General features: G+C 38.1%; 1 protein-coding gene across 16 annotated transcripts in view; it reads right to left on the reverse strand.

The window, feature by feature from the left end:
* LOC127509895 (gastrula zinc finger protein XlCGF57.1-like) overlaps positions 1-22,888 on the reverse strand; it is a 258,569-nt gene that overhangs the window by 163,019 nt on the left and 72,662 nt on the right. For 4 of the 16 annotated variants that reach the window (XM_051889182.1, XM_051889180.1, XM_051889181.1 and 1 more), the window contains exons 2-4: positions 11,062-13,264; positions 6,945-6,999; positions 5,484-6,268 (exon numbers count right to left, since the gene is read on the reverse strand). The exons of 5 other annotated variants lie outside the window; for them this stretch is intronic. In XM_051889182.1, the coding sequence (XP_051745142.1) occupies positions 6,972-6,999; positions 11,062-13,264 (2,231 nt within the window). In that variant the 3' untranslated portion in view covers positions 5,484-6,268; positions 6,945-6,971. Of the gene's footprint in view, positions 1-5,483; positions 6,269-6,944; positions 7,000-11,061; positions 13,265-14,495; positions 14,709-19,565; positions 19,602-22,888 lie in introns of those variants that run through there. 7 more of the 16 variants (XM_051889174.1, XM_051889169.1, XM_051889172.1 and 4 more) reach the window with 7 other exon arrangements.

A 22,888-nucleotide genomic window follows, 5' to 3' on the forward strand; every position in this document is an offset into this window, starting at 1 on the left:
ACATGGTGAGAAAAGCGATACACCGGTCATACAGTGTGGCCGGCTGGCCGCGGTGTGTCACGTGACAAGCATGACGCGTCGTCATGGAAACAATAAAGGGAAACGTTCTAAAATAACGGTCACCTTAACTCTGGGAGGTCAGCCAGAATGTTTTAAACTTATGTGTGAAAGGGTTATTTCAATTTTAATTCAAAATTTAATCTAATTTCCTACCAACATCCATTTTCAAATAAAGTCATTGGGTGACAGTTGTCATCAGCTCATGTAGTGTGTAACCTCCTGTTGCAGATCATTTATGTAGTGTCACGTAGTGTGAACACCACAATGACTTCAAGACTCCACAGCAAGTCACAAAGTCTGAACAGCACAGCGATCTGCCGACGTTTAAATTCCTGTAGTGTAAACTTGGCTTGAGGCATAGTCTGGAGTCTATCTGGTTATTGCTGCGCAGCAAGTTAGGGAGCACTAGGGTCAAGATGTTGACCGAAATATTATTGGGTGTCGATTAGGTGACGCCCCGAAAGATCAGGAATATTATTGGGTGTCGATTAGGAGATGCCCCGGGAGATCAGGTATATTATTGAGTGTCGATTAGGAGACGCTTGGGTGTCGATTAGGAGATGCCCCAGGTAAACTTAAGTCAGGTGCGTAGGGGAAAATCTACCACAATTTGGCGAGCCAGCCAAGAATCCTCGGAATCTCCCTCTGTCGGTGGACGGGGACGAGGAACCTGTTGACTTCATTCTGCCAGACTGCAGATCCCTGTTCGACAGAGGGACCATTCCTGGATGGGCTAAAAGGACTTAAGGTTAAGGTAGGACGAACTCCATACTTTTCCTTACAAATGCTTCTAAATTAAATAAAAGGTTAAATTGAATTGAATTTTGGATTCTGTTAAGAAAATTTTTGAAGAAAACTGGCCTGCGAATTTGGATAGGCAGTGATGGCAGCTTCACCATATTCAGGAAGGGGAAATGCCCTGAGATGCTGTAGCACTACAACTTGCTCTTTGTTTGAATAAGACTTTAATTCTGATTAAGAAAGAAATGTTGAACAAGTTTGTAAGGATGGATTTTACCAAGACTGAATTCAAGATTCCTATCCTGTAATAAAACAATAAAACTCTCTAATCTGAAGAAAGGATCTGCGAGAAAGAGCGCAGGACAACACCTGGCTCGACCTCCTCTCTTCCCCCCATGCTGAGTTCCTGACTCCTCACACCCTCTCCTTCCCCCCAGGCCATGCGAGTCTCACAGATCTGTTATCTTATCTGTTTTAAGTGACCTCAATGTAAATATTTCTGGTGCGGCTGGTAAGATGGTTTCACTCCCACATCAATAGAACAGACAAGAATAAAGAAAACAAAACCTGTTCTCCTGGTGTGGGAGATGCCCCAATAAAGATCTTTATTAATAATTTGTTTTGATCCCCAAAACCAGGCGTGTGACCCTTTGGGGCACGAGAAAAGGTCCAACAAAAGCTGCATAAATATTTGGGTACTAAATGTTTACAGTCCTTTTGTTAAGACTTGGGGTATTTAAAGGGATTTGGCAAACCACTCAAGGAAGAATCTGCATTCAGAACTTCCCGCACAATTGCTGTGTGTATCTCTCTATTTGCCAGGTATGCTGACTCTTTAAAATTCTTTTTAATATTTTGTTTTGAATTGTACTTTGTATTTTATGCTGATCGGTTGTGTGATGTATTCTTTTAATTCTTTAATTGATGTTTTATCCTGCCTGGCAAAAACAATAAATGTTATTCTTGATTTATTCTGCAATGTTCTTAATTCATTATTTCTAGTAGGTTAAAGCGAAGGTATTACCACAAATCTGTGTTCAGGATAGATCATACGGAAGGTTTAATAGATGGAGCATAGGGCACATCAATTAAGTCCATTTTGATTTCTGACTATCGCTGCCTTAAATAAGTTGCAGTTTTCGCAAATATATAAAAACTATGCTTTTTGTTACGAGTAAGCAGAGCGTGACCAACTTAAAGGTAGATATTTGCCCTGCATCCAATGTCTAAAGTCAGAACTGACGAGTTTGTGTCCGAGAAGAGCATTCAGTCGGCCGAAGTGACTTTTCTAAAGCGATACCGGGACCGCAGTAAACGAATAATTGAAAGCGTAAGATAATCAGAAAAATCTAAGATCCAAATTAAAGCACAACTAATCTTATGATCAGCTGTTACATCGGAAAAATTGTGAAACTAAGAGTCATTTATAATTGGAGTCAGATTAAATTATTCACGAAGTCAGAATTGAATTAGAAATCAAAGTTGTATTAAATTGAGATGATTTTTACAGACGTGCCAGAGGACGTACACGCGAAATACCTTCGACCAGACCACTAGATGCTGTCGTTGGGCTAGTGGGTGGAACCTTACAAGTTAAATATGATTAATAGATCAATATAGTTACATTTTGAAATAAATAAATGAATGCTGAAATTTTTAAAGGTATAAATAATAGGAATATGCACCTATGAGAATTATGAAATTTTGAGTTGTGGAGAAACTTTTATGGGTTAGACTTTGATTTATAGGCCTATGTATTGGCTCAGATTGGTTACATAAATTTGAGAAATAGGTCTAAAAATTATGAATAAATAGTAAGATAATAATTGCGTGTGTAAATATTGTACACTGTATCTGAAGACGTCTAGAATGTGTATCCCGTTATCCTTGGGAGACAGTATGAAAAGTTGATCCATTGCAGAGATGCTAAGATTTTGTTTTTTGTTAACGAAGATAACTTTTGTGTGTTGTGTTGAATGAGAACAAGATTGGGTGACCAAGTTAAATAGAAATTATGATTTGAACAGGCACATAACGGACATCTTACAGTAATTTTAGTTTCTAGCAAAGAGAAAAGACAGAATTCTTTGCTATTACATTACAACATATTAATTAGAGTAGTTTACTGCTTTTTCTTGCAAAGAAGAACTAAGCTTATTAATAGAATGAGGAACTGCTGTTGTGTTAACCAGATGAGACTTTTGGAATTAAGGGACATTGATTTTGGCTAAGAAATTGGAATTTAAATAAAGAACTGTAGGATTAATTTGAATTATGCGGTTCTCTTGAGTGTTCACATTTCAGACCAGGCATGGAACAGCCACCTTGACAAATGGGAGCAAATAGACTGAAGTCTGTTCAACAAGACAAGATGAAGAGAAGAAGAGGAAGTGGCTGATGGGCCTTCAGCTCCCCTCCTGAAAGAGGAAGTTGACCCTTTGAAGGGGTCAGCATGGAGAGGACTGATACAGTGCAGGGAAAGGTGAAACTTTCACTTGAGACTTTTCCTAAGGACAATTTTGCCTTGCATTATGAAATTGTGTGACAGGATTGATAACAAGCCACACTGTCTGAGAGACAGAGAAACAATGTAGCCCATACACCACAACACCAGGCCTTTGAGTGCCATCACTGGCTGACGATCCAATGCAACAGGCTGACTGTTCAACTGACTGATGATCCACACAGAACACAGAAGGACTTCCATTCCCTCACTTGTGGGCAGGTGCTGCGTCTCAATGATCACTACAGAGACTGCTTCAAATTCTGTTAATTATCATATTAATTTAATTTCTTTTGATTATTCACTGGTCTCACAGCAGTTCTTTATATTCTCTGTTAAACTAACATTCTGAATCTGCTTTCAATATGTCCAAAAATAAGAAAAGGGGAAATGACACTTAGGGACAGCTAGACAACCATCTAAATATAATAGCCCCATGATATTGAGCAACCAACAAACTAATAAACACAGGATTTGGGCAGATCTTGCTTTACCTACACTGTAAAAAACAATAAGTAAAATTTACCTAATTTTTCTTTCGCAAGTTTTCGCATGCATATTTTTAAAGTAAATTTCAAATATGGAATTAAAGGTGCCATAGAATTGAAAATTGAATTTACCTCGGCATAGTTAAATAATTAGAGTTCTGTACATGGAAATGACATACAGTGAGTCTCAAACACCATTGTTTCCTCCTTCTTATGTAAATTTGATTTGTGCAAAAGACCACTGAAAAACAGGCGAATCTCAACTTAACACCGACTGTGACACAACAGTCGGGATCATTAATATGTACGCCTCCAATATTTTGCATATACCAGCTCATATTCAAGGCATTAGACAAGCCAGTATTAACGTCTGGAGCAGCTCAGCCGAAACAACAGACTTTATGCAGGTAAGCAAGCAAGGACAATAGCGAAAAATGGCAGATGGAGCAATAATAACTGACATGATCCATGATATCATGATATTTTCAGTGATATTTGTAAATTGTCTTTCTAAATGTTTCATTAGCATATTGCTAATGTACTGTTAAATGTGGTTAAAGTTACCATTGTTTCTTACTGTATTCACGGAGACAAGAGCCATGTCATTATTTTCATCAACACTTGCAGTCTGTATAATTCATAAACACAACTTCATTCTTTATAAATCTCTCCAACAGTGTAACGTTACCTTTAGCCCTGTTAGCCGCAGCATAGGCTACTATCAAACTCATTCAGAATCAAATGTAAACATCCAAATAAATACTATACTTACATGATCTGATATGCTGCATGACGAACACTTTGTAAAGATCCATTTTGAGGGTTATTTTAGCTGTGTGAACTTTGTTTATGCAATGTATTATAGAGTTGCGAGCTTGGGGCGGGGAGCGCGAGCATATAAAGGGGACACGCACAGAATCGGCGCATTTTTAATTATGCCCCAAAATAGGCATTTAAAGTAATTGAATAATAAAAACTCTTTTGGGTATTTTGAGCTGAAACTTCACAGACACATTCAGGGGACACCTTAGACTTATATTACATCTTGTGAAATAGGGTTCTAGGGCACCTTTAAGTAACTTTACTTAACTAAGATAAGTAAAATTAACAAAGAAAATAAGAAATTTTAACTTGGCCAGTAAAAGGTTGAGTAATTTCTACTTTGTTGAAGTTTCTTTTGCAATACATTTTACTCAAACAATATAACACTGAATTAAACCTTGCTTTTAAAGTGTATGTTTTACTTAGAAACATATAAGTAAATAATACAATAGATAAGTAATTCATATTAGAAGTAATGCGGCACTTGAACACAGAATACTCAGTACTTGGTACACAATACACAATGATGGTAACATTCTCAATCTTTTTGAGTGTGAATGTAGTATTTTGAGTAGAAAATGAAGTTAGGGAGCACTAGGGTCAAGACGTTGACCGAAATATAATTGGGTGTCGATTAGGAGACGCCCCGAAAGATCAGGGAGACGCCCCAGGTAAACAGGTAAACATAAGTCAGGTGCATAGGGGAAAATCTACCACTATCAAGAGAAACTCGTAATCTAGAACACAAATGGAGACAAACTCGTTTAGAGGTCTTCAGAATCGCGTGGAAAGACAGCTCGTCCCATTATAGAAAGACTCTAAAAGCAGCCAGGGCTGAGCATCTCCGCAAACTCATAGAAAACAACCAAAACAATCCAAGGTTCTTGTTTAGTACAGTGGCAAGTTTAACAAGAGAATAAACAGACATCACCAGAACAGAATATTACATTACAGCTTAGTAATAATGATTTTATAAATTTCTTCACTGAGAAATTCGAAAGCATCAGAAATACAATTGTAAATGTACAACCTTTGACAAGGTTTTATGATCCAGCCTCAATTACTGCCCATCAAGAACAGTTGAAACGATAATGTATTGTGAAAATCGCTGTACAAATAAGAACTGAATTAAATTGAATTTGTATTCAAAGTGGAAGAGAAACTAGATGTTCTAATCAAAAACAATAAAAAAATGAGTTAAAAAATAATATCAGACTCATGTCTCTATTAAAAGGTGTCATGGCCTCTTCTTCAGCTCCTGAACTTTGCCTTAAAGGTTTTTTTTTTTTCCAATGTGAATTTTCTGGTGCTCTTTCAGTTTTTCATCTGTAGTAAAAGACTTTCTGCACTGAAACACCGCATGCCTTTTCTGATGTAATATTACGAATGAATCTTCCTTTGGGTGAATCTTCAGGTGTTTCTTCAGGACTGATGCTCAATGAAACTGTTCACTGCACTGATTACAGTTAAATGGTGTTTCTTCAGAATGACAAGGCAGATGTGATTTCAGAGTGAAAGCCTGATCCGCTTCTTCCCAGTGTGAATCTCATGTGAATCTTCAGCCTTGAATTACATGTGAAAGGTTTTTTACACTGAGGACAGGGGACAGATGTTTTGGCTTCTGTTTTTCCTTTCTTGTTCACGTCCATCAGGTCTAAAAGAAAGATTAAATTATGTGAGATTTCAAATGAGAGACAAAAGTGAAATGAAAAGTGAAGCCCAAAGTCAAGATCACTGATGAGTTCAATAGTCATTTTAATCCCCTCAAATCTGGTTGACAGCTGCTGTGCACGATTATGATCTATTTAGTGCTTTTCACACTTTAAATAGTTAACCCTGGGTCATTCTAAACCCTTGGTAAACAGAATCCTGGGTTATTTTAATTAACGTTTCACACTACTCATACTATACCCGGGGTTGACAGTTAATCTGGGGTATTCATAAAATAGCTTTTCTCAATGCACATTCCTAAACCCTGGGTTAAAATCCTTATCTGCATATTTGCGGTGTCTCTTTTTCTCTCCAATTATCACGTTTTCCATCGCCGTTTGACATTTTTACTATCATACGCAGGATTTCATAACCCCAGGTAAAAAGCGGTGCTAACCCTGCATCTAAATTACAAGTGTGAAACGCTCCTTGACCCGGGGTTAAAAGCTGTTTAGAACGACGATAACCCAGGGTTAAGCACAGTGTGAAAAGCCCTTTTTTAAATCATTAAGATGATGTGTGTTATAAATCACTAGTTTGATCATGAAACAATGTAAATCTAGTGATCATCAGCATGTTCTTCAGCATGAATGAATGAGGAATGAAGAATAAACACCAACCTCTTTGTTCTTCAGTATCATGAAGTTTCATTCTGCAGGATCACTGGCGTTCTCTCTGGTAGTTATGACAAAAACAAACAAGTGTCAACAACAGACATGATGTAAGATGAACAATAAATATTTCTGATTTCAGTTTAACACAGCTTGCACCGGAAGCTGTACAGATGCGTGTGTTTGTTTGTCCTTACTCTTTTCAACTTTACACAACAAGCACCTGCACCTCTAGTAGACAAAGAGCAATATAATATTAATTTGTTGTTAAATATTGTTAAATGTAGGTTTCAAATTCTTCATGTAAACACAAGCAATTGTACTTTTATGAAAATAGCAACTGTTAGTAATGTTACAGATTAAAAAAAAAAAAAAGCGTATTTGGATGCATGCTTTCCCAAAATGGCGGTGCATGTACATGCAGCAGCTCAGCATTCCATGTAATAGTACCTTTTGTATAGTTTATTGGCAGCTTATTTTTTACTGAGTGCCACATATGCACAGGCATGTGCAAAATACAATTGGCATGAGCTCATCATCGGTTTGTTACCATGGGGCTTTATTTTCAACCAGGAAGATCCCAGACACGGTATACCGTTTGAGCTCTTCAGACCACCAGGGTCTCTGTAGATTACTCTCCCAGCCGGAAAGCGACCAATGTGGCACAGAGAGGGGAAGCAGATGTGAGGCTGCAGAGCCGGGATGCAAGCTAGGCAGAGTCCCACACAAGCCTCCACTGCCACCAGACTGTACTCGTTACATCAGAAGAAGAATGGCATCTACGCTAATATTAGTCTTTCTGTTTATCACGAGGTTTACCGTAGTCAACCGGATCCGGGCCATATTCAGGTGAGATTGAGGACCTACGCCTTGACACGACCACAATGCAGCCCTGAAGTATCAGCAGAGATTGAGTCAACTAGATCATCCATTGTGAAGGCCTCATCGACACGATAACCAGTGGCGCAGTTCCTCAACAAACCGTCCATACCGGCGTGATGAATACGATCCTCAAATGGATGGAACTGGAATAAATACTTAATGTTGCGATCCCATCGGACTTATGATAGCTACCTGAATCGTAACAAAGCACTGTTCGCCAGAGGACAACTGGCTCCCCGACTAAGCTTAGTTTCTCGCAAGGTTTTTTCTCCATTTAAACACCTATTTGCCACCTTATGTCACCTGTTGGAGTTTGGGTTCCTTGCCGCTGTCGCCTTTGGCTTGCTTAGTTGGGGACACTTGACATTGGACTTGACATTTGATATTCAACAGTGCTTTGATCTGCCTGCATTGACACCATTTTCTTCAAGAGCTGCTGTGCAGCCAAAATTATATACCAGTTATCACTGTAAAGCTGCTTTGACACAATCTGCATTGTAAAAAGCGCTATATAAATAAAGGTGACTTGACTTGACTGCCGAGCCTCCACTGCCAAGCAAGATCATTTCCCAACAAAATCGAGGAGCTGGAACTTACTACATCCACGCAAAAAAAACCATCCAGGACTGCTGCTGTGTCATGTAATCACAGAGACTTGGCTCAACCCAGTTATCCCAGCAGAGGTTATTTGGCTAGCAAGATGTTATTTTACCAGCATGTCTAGCACCCCACAAGAAGAAAAAACACACTTGACCATGTTTATAGCAACAAGCATGGACATAAGGCCTCGCCTCTCCTCCATCTGGGACTGTCTGACCAAATTTCATTGTTTCTGACTCTGGAATACAGACTACTTATCAACAGGGTCAAACCAACTGCTGGAGCAATACAAATGTGGCCAGAGGGGCATGTGAGCAGCTGTAGGACTGCTTCAGCTGCCCTGACTGGACTGTATTTGTAAATGACAATATTGGTATCTATACATCCTCTGTGCTATTTTACATAAAATGCTGCATTGACAATGTCACACCACAAAATGGGTTTGCATGTTTCGTAACAGCAAGCTGTGGATGACCAATAATGTAACATTCCTGCCAATTCTGCTTTCCACTCCGGTGACTTTTAGCAGTATAGTGCAGCCAGGATGATTTAGCCAGGATGCTAAATCAGCCTATAGACCACTTCGGCAACTCAGACCCTAACTGGGTATTAAAAACACCAGCAGCCTGGGGCCGTATTCACAAAACATTTTATCTTACCACTAAGAGTTCTCCTAAATAGCAGTAAAAGTTCTTAGCTAAGAGTTTTCTCTTAAAAACTATTCACAAAGCTGCTGAGACAAACTTTTACTATGGAATAGACTGAAGTCTTAAGCTAAGAGTAAGGGCGGGGTTGACCTTGTTGCCATGGAGTATACACACAGTGATTGGCTGATGGAGGAGTCAGCGATTTAATCATAGAAATATGAGGTGTCATGTTTCCATATTCAAATAAAGGTTTTAAAATGTAGGCTAAGTGTCACTAATTAAACTAGTATATACAGTTAATTGTGGACCGCCTCTTGGATGTCTGCATCTCAAGAGAATGAAGAATTCAAGCGATAAATTATATTTTATAAACCAAGTTTGAGAGAAACACATTCAAATCAGCTCGAGAGGATGAATATATACACAGACAAGAGCCGACTCGCCTATAGTTACTTCGTCAGTTTTCTGCATTTCTCCGCCACCCAGTTCCTCACTCTCGGCTGGGGATATAGGGAGAACTTTTGGGTTTGGGCTAAATTTCAAGCCCGGAGCCCTCGATCCCCTTGGACAGCACACCAAATACGCTTATTCATTTTTTATTTTTTTTTACTCTATTCAATCATTTGTTAGTGTGAACTCATGAAAACCATTGCCACAGGTAAATCGGACAATATTTATTTATTTGTTAAAGATTTATTTTTGGCGTCTTATCATAGATTCAAATCTATAAATCAAAATATGTATTGCATTTATGAAGAAAAAGTTCGGCACCTAAGGCTCTATTGCTATTGCCTCAATGGTGTACAGTGTCTTTGGGTGGATTAGGACTGTTTGTGATTTGGTCTTAGCGAGTTAGGAGTCCTCTTGACTACTCCTAACGTTTCACAGATTTAGGAGATAGTTTTAGCGCTAAAATGCTTTGAGAAATATTCATAGAGCAAAAATGTAGGATTCCTTAAATTATGACTGACACGCCCATTATTTTTAAGAGTTTCTCCTAAATCGGAAATGTAGGAGCTACTTTTAGCCTTAAGATGTTTTGTGAATACGGCCCCTGACCAACAGCATTGCTTCAGTGGCAGAGCAGCTTAACCAGTTCTCCGGCTGCTTCGAGGTTGAAGGAACTGGGACTACCATCAGTCCAGTTCCCGCCACCGACAGGCAGATACTCGTCATCCAGCCTGCTTGGCACTCTCCATAAAAGCAACATTCGGAAAGCAGCTGGTCCAGAGATCTCTGAGATTTTGCTGCAGAGTTAGGTAAGACATTCACTAATGCCTTTAACCTTTTTCTCTTTTTTCACTGTTCCAACCTGCCTGAAGGCAACCACAGTAGTGCCAGTGCCAAAGCAGGCTGTCATAACATTCTTCAATGATTACACGGTCATTGCACTGACACCTGCAATCATGCCTGGAGAAACTGGTTCTGCATCACATCAAGGCTGCTCTGCCACCCAGCCTGGACCCTCACCAGAAGGGGGCCAACAGGTCGACAGATGATGCCATCTCCACTACCCTCCACACAGTATTGTTCCACCTGGAACACCAAGGGACATGGTGCTGTTCATGGACTACAGTTCTGCATTTAATACTATCGTAGCCAGCAGATTGCACTCCTGACCTTGGCATACAGCACAACATCTGTCTGTGTATTAAGGACTTCTTAACAAACGGGCCACAGTTGACACATGCACACTAGAACATTTATCAAAATGTTTTGTGCTCTTTTAAACTTAAGTTGTGGCTCTCTCATAATCCCCTCACAGAAGTGCTGGTTAATGTGGGCATCTGTTGTTGTTGTTCTGTCTCTTTAGTTTTGTTTTCTACTGTGAAACAATGGCCCAGGCCAGTGCTGCCACCTCATGGAACAACTGATTAGAGCAAAACACATTCAATGCGCATGTGCAACCTGTGTGGGAAGGTTAAATCGGATGGTACGGGTACTATTCTAGTGATGAAATTTAGAGCTTATAAAGCACATAAAGATGAACTACTTACTGTGATTTCAGACTGTGGTGATGTGGTTTCTCCACTGCATGGATCTTCATGTGTATCTTCAGGTTACTTTTAATAGTGAAACTCTTTCCACACTGATCACATGTGTGCGGCTTCTCTCCAGTGTGGATCCTCTCATGTGTTTTCAGATTTTCTGACTGATTGAATCTCTTGTCACAGTGTGAACACTTGTAAGGTTTTTCTCCAGTGTGAATAATCTGGTGCCGTTTTAAACAGTTGTACTCTCTGCGCATGTACTCTCTCACACCAGTGTGTAACTTCTCATGTGCTTGTAAATTTTGCAGCCGTGAGAAACTCTTTCCACACACAGAACATGAATGTGGCTTCTCCTTCGTATGAACTGTCAGGTGTATCTTCAGAGATGATGAACAACTGAATCTCTTGTCACAGTGTGAACACTTGTAAGGTTTTTCTCCAGTGTGAATCCTCTCATGTGTTTTCAGAGAAGATGACTGATTGAATCTCTTGTCACAGTATGAACACTTGTAAGGTTTTTCTCCAGTGTGAATCGTCTGGTGCTGTTTTAATTGGTTTGCTGAAATAAAAGTCTTCTCACACTCAAAGCACATGTACTCTCTCACACCAGTATGTATTTTCTGATGTGTATGTAAATTACACGCCTGTGAAAAACTCTTTCCACACACAGAACATAAATGTGGTTTCTCCTTCGTATGAACTGTCAGGTGTCTCTTCAGGTCTGATGACCCAATAAATGTTTTTCCACACTGATCACATGTGAATGGCTTCTCTCCAGTGTGGATCCTCTCATGTGCTTTCAGATTTGCTGAATGATTGAATCTCTTGTCACAGTATGAACACTTGTGAGGTTTTTCTCCAGTGTGGATCCTCATGTGTAGCTTCAGTAAACTTTTAGTAGTAAAACTCTTTCCACACTGATCACACGTGTGCGGCTTCTCTCTGCTGTGGATCCTCTCATGTGTTTTCAAATTTGCTGACCGACTGAATCTCTTGTCACAGTGTGAACACTTGTAAGGTTTTTCTCCAGTGTGAATCATCTGGTGCTGTTTTAAATGTTTCGCTGAAGTAAAAGTCTTCTCACACTCAAAACACATGTACTCTCTCACACCAGTATGTATTTTCTGATGTACATGTAAAGTTTGCAGCTGTGAAAAACACTTTCCACACACAGAACATAAATGTGGCTTCTCCTTCATATGAACTGTCAAGTGTCTCTTCAGATCTGGTGACCTAAGAAATGTTTTTCCACACTGATCACATGTGAACGGCTTCTCTCCAGTATGGATCCTCTCATGTCTTTTCAGACATGCTGACTGACTGAATCTCTTGTCACAGCATAAACACTGGTAAGGTTTTTCAGCAGTGTGGATCCTCATGTGTCGCTCCAGGTGACTTTTAGTAGTGAAACTCTTTCCACACTGATTACAGGTGTGCGGCTTCTCTCTGCGGTGGATTCTCTCATGTGTTTTCAGATTTACTGAATGACTAAATCTCTTGTCACAGCATGAACACTTGTAAGGTTTTTCACCAGTGTGGGTCCTCATGTGTAGATTCAGGTAACTTTTAATAGTGAAACTCTTTCCACACTGATCACACGTGTGCGGCTTCTCTCTGCTGTGGATCATCTCATGTCTTTTCAGATTTGCTGACTGACTGAATCTCCTGTCACAGTGTGAACACTTGTAAGGTTTTTCTCCAGTGTGAATAATCTGGTGCACTTTTAAACATTTTGCTGTAGTAAAAGTCTTCTCACACTCAAAGCACATGTACTCTCTCACACCAGTGTGTATTTTCTGATGTCTCTGTAAATTTCCCAGCAGTGAAAAACTCTTTCCACACACAGAACATGAATGTGGCTTCTCCTTTGTATGAACTTTCAGGTGTGTTTTCAGAGCTGATGACCCAAAAAACATTTTCCCACACTGATCACATGTGAACGGCTTCTCTCCTGTGTGGATTTTCATGTGACTTTTAAGGGTTGCAGATTCCATGAAACTCTTTCCACATTGATCACATGTAAATGGCTTCTCTCCAGTGTGGATTCTCATGTGAATCTCAAGCTTGCATTTGTATGTGAAACTCTTTCTACACTGAGTGCAGATGAAGGATTTATTGGCTCTTTTCTTTATCATATAAGTCTTTTTTGCTTCTTTAGTCTCCTCCACTTCACTCAGTTCTTCACTCTGCTCATTCGCTTCAATCAGGTCTAAAATAAAAAGAAAAAAGTTTAATTTCATGTTTAGCAAATCTTAAAATTATTATATTTAAAATATTATAGGAATAAATCCCATGTTTCTGTAGTGAGAACGTCTCAGGTTACGCATTTAACCATGGTTCCCTGAGAAGGGGAATGAGACTCTGTGTCCTAGGTCACTATGAAGAATGCCTCCAGCGTGACTGCGCAGATCAGCTGAAACTTCACCTGAATCTGCTTTAAGAAAGAAATTATCCACCTGCTACCAACCCACAATGATTTTCTCTGATTTAGATATCTGCCTCCGATCGTCACAATTATTCTAATTCTCAGTGTTAAGCATGATGATATGGTAACTTAACATATTACACTGAACTAGACTGCTTTTAAATTACCATTTGGCTACTTAATGTAAAAGTACTTCTTTGGCAAAATTACATTTTCTTAATGGCATAAACAGATGCTTTAATCCCTTCAAACTTAAATAGGAATGTCATCGTTTCCATTAGGGCTGCACGATTAATCGAAAATTAAACTGATTTGGCTAAGTAGGATAATGCAATCACAAAGGCTACATGGCTCTGTGATAGGTAATGCTTCTCCATCTGAAAGCACTGTGAGTTGAGTGAATTGACTGTTTACTATGCTACCTAACATCCTTGAACTCGGGAAAGGCGCTATATAAATTAAACATTATTATTTTGCAATAATTTGTAATTATAATATTATAATACCTTTACAATAAGATTATTAACAGCCTATCTTGTTCTGTCCTATCTACCTTATCTTGCTGCCTCATTAAAAAGCTGCGCTACGCATTTTAAATAAATGTATTTATTTTATGGTATATGGTTTATAGTATATAAATATAATTACTTGTTTTTCATCAAAGTATTTTATAACAATACAAAGACCAATGTGGAAGATTTACCTTTTATTTATTCCCCACTAAATGTTTTTTTTAAATCAAATTTGATCAAATTATTGATGACTCATGATTTTTCTAGAATAACTTTTCGAGCTATCGAATTATCAACTAACCTTATTTATAATAGTATTTTTGCCATAGATTATAAATATAGCCTTCTCTAACTGTGGCAGTTTAAATCTTAGCATAAAACTTACAAAAAAATAAATATCTGGAGGAAACACTGAACTGTTTATCTAACTGTGATGAAGTGCTTGAATCTTTCTAACATGAATGTTGTTCAGCATCATGAATGAATGAAGAATAAACACCAACCTCTTTGTTCTTCAGTATCTTCAGTGTGTTTCATTCTGCAGGGTTCTGGATCACTCATGTTCTTACTGTCCTCTTTAGTAAACTCAGTCTTTGCAGATTTCAGCTCTTCCTGATGCTTTGATGCTGGTCTAATGGGAATATTCCAGCATTTATTGGTGAATTGTAGTGGGAGGAGCTTCACTTATTATGAATTGCAGTGTGGGAGGGGCTGATCTGCCAAAAACAAAAAATTTGTTTTTATACTAATTGATACTTTTGTGGTCTGTTGCACAAAGCTTGTTTCAGTTGCTACCCAGGCACAGGCGTAATTCGCGGGTGGGATGGGTGGGACATGTCCCCACTACTTTTTGAAAGGGTCGATATTGTCCCCACCACTTTCTGAAACATCTCGCGGCACAGATATGTAATACAAAAGAAACACTTCTAGTTGATTATCAATTTGTGTTAATAATAGGCGATCTGGTGCTGGGATGTGTTGTTTTTGAAATCATGTTTAGTGCTCGTTGTCACTGTTATAAGAGGCGCAACAGTGTTCTCTTGGCGCTTGTGTACACTGCGGATTCACACGGAGGAGCGCTTCAGTCTATCGCTTAACTGTTGCAGATACTCTCTATTCGTTACGTTGAAATCACAAAACAAAATACACATAAACGTGTCCCTGCTCTTGATATACAATCACTGATGAACATCTTTGGTTTTAATGAGGAAAAAAAAAATCATACATGAATGGATTAGAACCCTGAACCTCTTTCACGCTAAATGAAAATGCTGCCACTAGTCCATCAGGACAATCTATTAACAAAAGCAGATCCACGTATTTATTACCTAATGTACATACACAAACTTTTTAAAACAAAGTTACGCCACGGTACCCAGGTAAGTTTGAGCAAACTCTGGTTTTTCGGGCTCAGGGAGGTGGAATGAGTTTTAGCTGTGTGCATTGCCATGGTCCAGAGCAGGTTTTATTCTGGGTTGGAGATCATAAACCCAAACTCGACCATTCAGCTGTGAGCGAAGTAACATGTATCTGATGCAATAAAGCCACTCCCCCTGTATCTCTCGCTCCAAAAGAAAGCATACAGTAAAAAAACTTTGGAGACAAAATTGGTCATGTAAAGGAAATTTCTATTTAATATATGCTATTTATTCATATTTGCTTTATATGTATTTACTCCATATATTTACTGAAATATATTTCCTGTTGAGGCCTGTAAGGCCTACTTCAGCCTGAAAATGAAAAGATTTCACAATGACCTGCTTGATTTTGCTTGCCTCTGCTTGTTTTGGGAACACTAGGTATCATGGGATTCTATTAACACAGTTATTGGGAACAGTAAGCCAAAAAGGTATAAAAACAGAGAAGCAAGTTGCTTATTTTCTGTCACACATGGTGGAGCTAGCTGCTGTCTGACCTTCTTGCAAGAATAAAACATTAAAAGACATCAATAAACAGTCTCCATGTTTTTTATTAGAGAGAAAATTTCAACAACATTCACTGTTTGCTGCTATTACATTTATATTATATGAATTACTTTTAATTCACACAATATATTCAGATAATTATTATATTAATTGACAAGTAATATTAAACTTTGCTTTTAAATGAATATAAATATTACACGTGCATTCATATGTGCTTAGAGGGTTATGATTTCTGCAATGCAGAAAACGCGGATTAGGCATGTGACGGTATAAAATTTTCATGTTGCGATAATTGCTGAGGCTTTTATCATGGTATACGGTATTATCACAGAATTGAAATAAATGTTGTCATAGTATAACAGATTTAAGAACTTTTTCAATCATTATAGGGCATGTTGTAGTCCACATTAAAATATAAAAATGTTTAAGTTGGAAAATAAATAGCCTATTAAGTCTTTAAGTATTAAGTATTTGGTGCTGTGATGAACAACATTGGGAATACAAAATACTGAATGGTTGTTTGAAGCATTTTAAATACTGTTCAGTAGCACAGCTGCTTTGTTAATGTGGTTTCAGGGGTAACCGCTGCATTTCTGCAGTTCCATCATCATCAGAGAGTGAACATGCACTTTCATTCAGGTCATCTCTTTCACTCGTTCCACTATGTGCTTCTTAAGCAAGTTGGGCTTGTTTACATCTGAGTGCGTGTTCCTTGACGCAGCATACAGCGGTGTTTTGATGGAGGAATTATTCTTAAAATGTATTATAAAAAACGTAATAATTCATAATAAATAATTATTCAAGTGCTTGCGAAAACAATACCATGCGTATTCATTATTGTGATATATTGTATTACTGAATCTCAGCAGATATCTAATGCGGATGGAAACAGAATTTACTGTATAATGCGGAATATCACAGAATTTGTAAAATTTTTGATGAATAAATAAAGAGTAGGTCAGTACAGCTAAATCAAATCGTGATATAGACTAGTGTGTTTGAATATTATACCGCAAAAGTATTTAAACTATTTAAATATGAATAAAAAATATGAAATATGAAAATTATTTAAATATAAATCATGCATGTTCTGCATGTTCATTTGATTAAAAGAAAATACACAACACAGAATTTGTGAAAAATTGTGTTGTGTATTTTCTTATTAAAATGGTTGTTTTTATGAATTAAATTAACAAATTAACATGCTTTTTAATTATTAAAATTTAATAAAACCATTTAATAAAAACATTAAAATGGAATATGTGAGATGAAAGCGCTCAGCACATATTTATACAGTGTTTGTGCGGAGTGTGGAAGTTGTTTCACGACAGAGGCGCGATCACTAGCATTTTTCCTGACAACAGCGGATGAAAAATATATCTAGCGTATAGACAGCTTGCAATGTCTACTTTTAAACAAACCAATTCAAAATGAAAAGAAATACTCTCTGCTCATCTGCTCATGTAATCCATATAAAAGTGGCACCATATGTCACTTTTTGGATTACTGAGATAGCTTTACCAACATCAGTGGAGTAATACTTAGTTTATAATCAAAATATAGTCAAATAATCAGGCATAGCATTAATTTAGTAGTTCAAATGTAAAATGACATAAGATGCTAATATGTGCTCCTCTACTGCCATCTACTGCTTATTATGGCAATTAATGTTTTTTTTTTTTACAATGTCTGACCATCTCTAAAGTAGGGGTGTAAGAAAATATCGTTACACGTGAATATTGCGATATTATGTTTGGCGATACTGTATCGATTCTCAAAAACACTGTATCGATATTTATACATTTATTTGTTTGCATCCAAGATTCGTGGCTTTGTGTTCAGTTTAAACCACAGACTGTATAAAACCGAACCGCTAGATGTCAGTGTTATCTGACATAAACTGACGCGGAGCCGGAGAAGCGCAAGGTGAAGGTGTGTGCATCGCTAGTGTTAGCATTAGCAAACCCAGCTCACAAGACGATAGAATGATTCTGCTCCGGCAGTATATAGAGCTGAAGTGTGGACTCATTTTGGCTTCAGCTATAAAGAAGCCACTAAGGAAATCGACAGGAGTCATTTTGTTTGCAAAATAGGCCATGTTAAAATCCAATACTCGGGAAATGCATTGAATCTTAACATCTCGACGCCATCCGCGCTGCTGAGAAGCGTTTTGAAAGAATATGTAGTATTTACTGGATGTTTTCCTCTCAGTAACAAAATAAACACAACAAAATTGACAGCGGTGGCAGCAGAAAGAAAGCATCTGATCATAGCGATGTGGATATGGTTGCACCAGCTCTGCAGTACTTCAAATAGCACTTTATACAATAGACTTTAAAGCAAACAGCTTTACAGTATTAAATATAAAACAAACAGTAATTCAGTCATGGAATGGACTATGCACTTTCTGTTGTTAAATAGTTTAGAAATTAAAAACTGCTATACTGTGAACCTTTAAAACATATACACCTAAAGAATCCTGCAGTCACTAGTGATTAGTGATATAAATGCAAATGATACTGTATTGATTTAATAAAATAAATTTGCTTGTCAGGTTTTATGCATATGGTTGTGTTCTTTTTTATAAAATTAGATACTTCAAAAAAACAAAAAAAAACAAGAAATATCGCAATATATCACCTTTCTTACAATATCGCAATATATCACAATATATCGTATCGTAACCCCTGTATCGTGATACGTATTGTATCGCCAGATTCTTGGCAATACACAGCCCTACTCTAAAGAATGAACAAATGATGTTTTTGGTCATCACATTAAAAACAACATTTAAAGTGCTGGTAAAATGTTGCTTGAGCGTGTCCAATTCACATGTTCCCATTATCATCTAGTCTTTATTGCAAATTAGGTAATTGTGATAACTGCATTGAATTATGACCACAACATTTATTTTTTTGGTTTTGCGGAATGGGTATGGAAGCCTGTTTCTGCCACGAAATGAAAAAAAAAAAAAAAGTAATTGCAACTTTTTTTCTTGCAATTGTGATTTTTTTTTTTTTCAGAATTGTGAGCTGAAATTGTAATTCGTTTATTTTTTTTTTCTCTCTCTCTTTCTCTCCTTACAATTGCGTTATCCCGCAATTCTGACTTTTCTCCAAATTGTGAGATATAACCTTGCAATTGTGAATTATCAAGTCAACATTTTCTTGCAATTTGTCACAATTCTGACTTTAGGCTATAACTTGCAACTGTGAGATTATATCTTGTAATTCAAAGGGGAAAAGTCAGAATAGTGAGTTAATGCTCTATCAGGAAATGGGAGTTCGCTTGTCGAAAACCGGGAAGTAACAGTGCATATGGTCAGTTCTCCTCACACAGATCTTAAACTTTGACTTTTGACTTGACATTCAGTAACAGTTCTAACGCCAAACATCGAAACAATCACGCAAACGAACGTACAAAAGCAGACAAAATCACTCAGATCTGAATGAATTCAAACTATGTTCCTCACGTGCTGCTGCACTAAATGTTCATTTCAGTAGGAAGACACCAGAAAACACGTACAAATAGTGCTGTGCCCGATAAAAAAAACAACACAGAAATAAGGCTGTAAAATGCCGCTTAATCAAACTGTATAAAGTGTGTTTGATAGTTGTGTAAATATGAGAAATACCGTGAACTGCTCACCTCAGAAGACTCGACGCTGAAACTGAATGAGGGAAGAGAAAGCGCGAGCGGTGACGTCATCACCAAGATACTGTTAAACTTTATTATTTCATTGTATATAACTTTTACATTTTTTATATGAACTTGTATTTTTGATACCTTGGCGATTTAAAAAAAAAAAAAAAAAAAAAACACGATACTGTTCAATAAGCTCATTGTTTCTCCCTTAAATCAATACATTGTTTAAATTATTACATTATTAGCTAATTGTAATTTAGACACCTCTGAAAACATATATCACTCTAAGTTGTAATGTAGATGCATGCATTTTCTGTGAAGCTGCTTTGAAACGATAATGTTTTGTGATAAGAATTGAATTAATGTATGTATATTAATGTATTGAATTAATGTATGTATGAATTAATTAAAGTATACAAAGAAGAATTGAATTTGCATGGAAGAGTAGAAGTGGAAGAGAAACTAGATGTTTTAATCAAAAACAATGAAGAACGAGTTAAAAAATAATATCAGACTCATGTCTCTATTAAAAGTATGGCTTCTTCTTCAGCGAGATGGTCCTCACTACAGAACACGAGATCCAGGGGGCGGGCTTGGATCTAGATCCAACTCCTCCCACTTTACATATCCCTAAATCTACCCATCTCTGCCCCCTGGATCTAAACCTACCCATCTCCACCCCCTGGATCTAGATCCAACTCCTTACATATCCCTTAACCTACCCATCTCTGCCGCCTGGATATTGTGTGTTCTGCAGCTCCTGAACTTTGCCTTAAAGGTTTTGTTTTCTGGTGCTCTTTCAATTTCATCATCTGTAGTAAAGGACTTCCTGCACTGAAACACACACCGCCGTGTCTTTTTTTTACTGTAATATTACGAATGAATCTTCTCCTTTCAGAACTGATGCTCAGTGAAACTGTTCACCGCACTGATCACAGTTAAATGGTGTTTCTTCAGAACGAGAAGGCAGATGTGAATTCAAAGCAAAAGCCTGATCCGCTTCTTCCCAGTGTGAATCTCATGTGAATCTTCAGTCTTGATTTACATGTGAAGCTTTTTTACACTGAGGGCAGGTGACAGATGTTTTGGCTTCTGTTTTTCCTTTCTTGTTCACATCCATCAGGTCTAAAAGAAACAATAAATCATGTGAGATTTCAAATGAGAGACAAATGTGAAAAAAGTGAAAAGTGAAGCTCAAAGTCAAGATCACTGATGAGTTCAATAGTCATTTTAATACCATCAAATCTGGTCGACAACTGCTGTGTCATGATTATGATCTATTTAGGCTTTTCACACTTGAAATAGTTAACCCTGGGTCAATCAAAACCCCTGGTAAACGGAATCCTGGGTTATCTTTATTCACGTTTCACACTGCTCATACTATACCCAGGGTTGACAGTTAATCTGGGGTATTCAACGCACATTCCTAACCCCTGGGTTAAAGTCCTTATATGCATATTTGCGGTATCGAGCGACGGTACTTATTACACTATGCTGGGGTGTTAGGTCCTACACAGAGCACAGAGTGAGCAGCGCCCCCTGCTGTCCTCACTAACACCTCTTCCAGCAGCACTGAGGGTGTACTCACACTAGGCACGGTTGCCTTGAACCGAGCCCGAGCGTGATTGTCTCCCCCTCCCCACTTCCCCGGTGGCCTGCACTCACATTGCACTGAACGTTCCAGGCCGGAGCACGCTTACGTCATATACGATGCAACTTTTTGAATGGAAGAAAACAGGAAGAAATGCACAGATACATTTATGCCGCGTATCGGTTTTCACTTGCACTTATCAGAGGATTATTACAGCAGCTGATGTTAATGGTGGAATTTGCAGCTTTACTCGCAAACTACAATTTCTGATCATTAATAAGGTGAGAATCAGACCCGTTATAAACTCAAATACACTCTGATTAATTACATGAATTGATAAGTGTACTATCAGAGTAGTAATAAAGATGTTTGCCGTCGTAATGATGACAGTTGCGCACACAAAAGTAGTAGCCGTTCCGGGCCAGGGCCGGCTAAACGAACCGCGCCAGGGCACGGAACGGAGCACTCACACTTGTCAAACAAACCGGGCTTTGAGGGTCAAACGTGCTCGGGCACAGTTCAGAGCGCCTAGTGTGAGTACACCCTAATGCCTCTTCCCACTTTTTTTCAGGAGTCTCCCATCCAGTCCTGACCAGACCCAACCCTGCTTATCTTCAGTGGGTGATCAGTGTTGGGCTACAGAGTGCTTTGGCTATGGCTAAATTAACAGGGTTCATACGGTCATGAAAAACCTGGAAAAGTCATGGAAAAATAAATAAACCAGAAAGTTTTGGAAAAATAAATAAACCAGAAAGTTTTGGAAAAGTCATGGAAATTTGATTCAAATTATGTAATAGAATGTTTAAAGCTGCAATATGTAATATTTCTGCAGTAAAACACTAGGCCAGTGTTATATATTTTGTTCACTTAAGTACTTACAATATCCCAAATGTTTCCAACTTTTTGTAAATCGTGAGAAAATTCCGGTTTTAACCATGGCTCCGGGACGTGTGAGGAGTAGCCTGTCAATTGCGTCATACCCGCGTTACCCTCGGTTTTCGGTTTTATTTTGTAGAAACCATGGAAACACCAAAGACGCTTTAACATATTACATGTTTTAATAGACAAGGGAACAACTGTTTTGATATATTTATAGACCGAAAACGATTTGTTTTTATATAGCTCAACACATTTAGTCTTATTGTTTAAATCTAATTTTCTTGATTTTTTGTGAGTACCATGCTTTACCACGCCTCAGAGAAAAACACTATTTTGTCAAGTAGCTAACATAGTATAATCAGATGCAGCTTTATTTTTAGTAACAGTAATACAGAACTTCCTCCATCATACAATATGTTTTAAAATGAATTGTCGATTCTGGCTCAATCAGAGCAGATGGCGGTTCAACATCGAGATGTTGTTCTCGCCCACATGAAAAGGTTGGGGTTGAGACAGAACGCAAAGAAAATTGTGCTTTCTCCAGCTCAGAGAACCACTTATCTAGGCGTGGTGTGGGATTCGAATGTAATGCGTGCTCGTCTATCGCCTGCTCACATAGCATTGATTCTCTCAACCGTCTCAGACATAAAGCTAGGCCAGTCACTCACTGTAAAACAGTTTCAGAGACTGTTGGGTCTTATGGCAGCAGCGTCCAACGTAATACCTTTTGGCCTGCTGAACATGAGACCACTGCAGTGGTGGCTCAAAACCAAGTGGTTCTCACCGAGGGGGAATCTTTTTTGTATGATCATGGTCACGCGGCGATGCCTTCGTGCCCTAGTTATATGGAAGCACC

This window comes from Ctenopharyngodon idella, chromosome 3 (assembly GCF_019924925.1).
Source record: "Ctenopharyngodon idella isolate HZGC_01 chromosome 3, HZGC01, whole genome shotgun sequence".
Classification (NCBI taxonomy): Eukaryota; Metazoa; Chordata; class Actinopteri; order Cypriniformes; family Xenocyprididae; genus Ctenopharyngodon; species Ctenopharyngodon idella.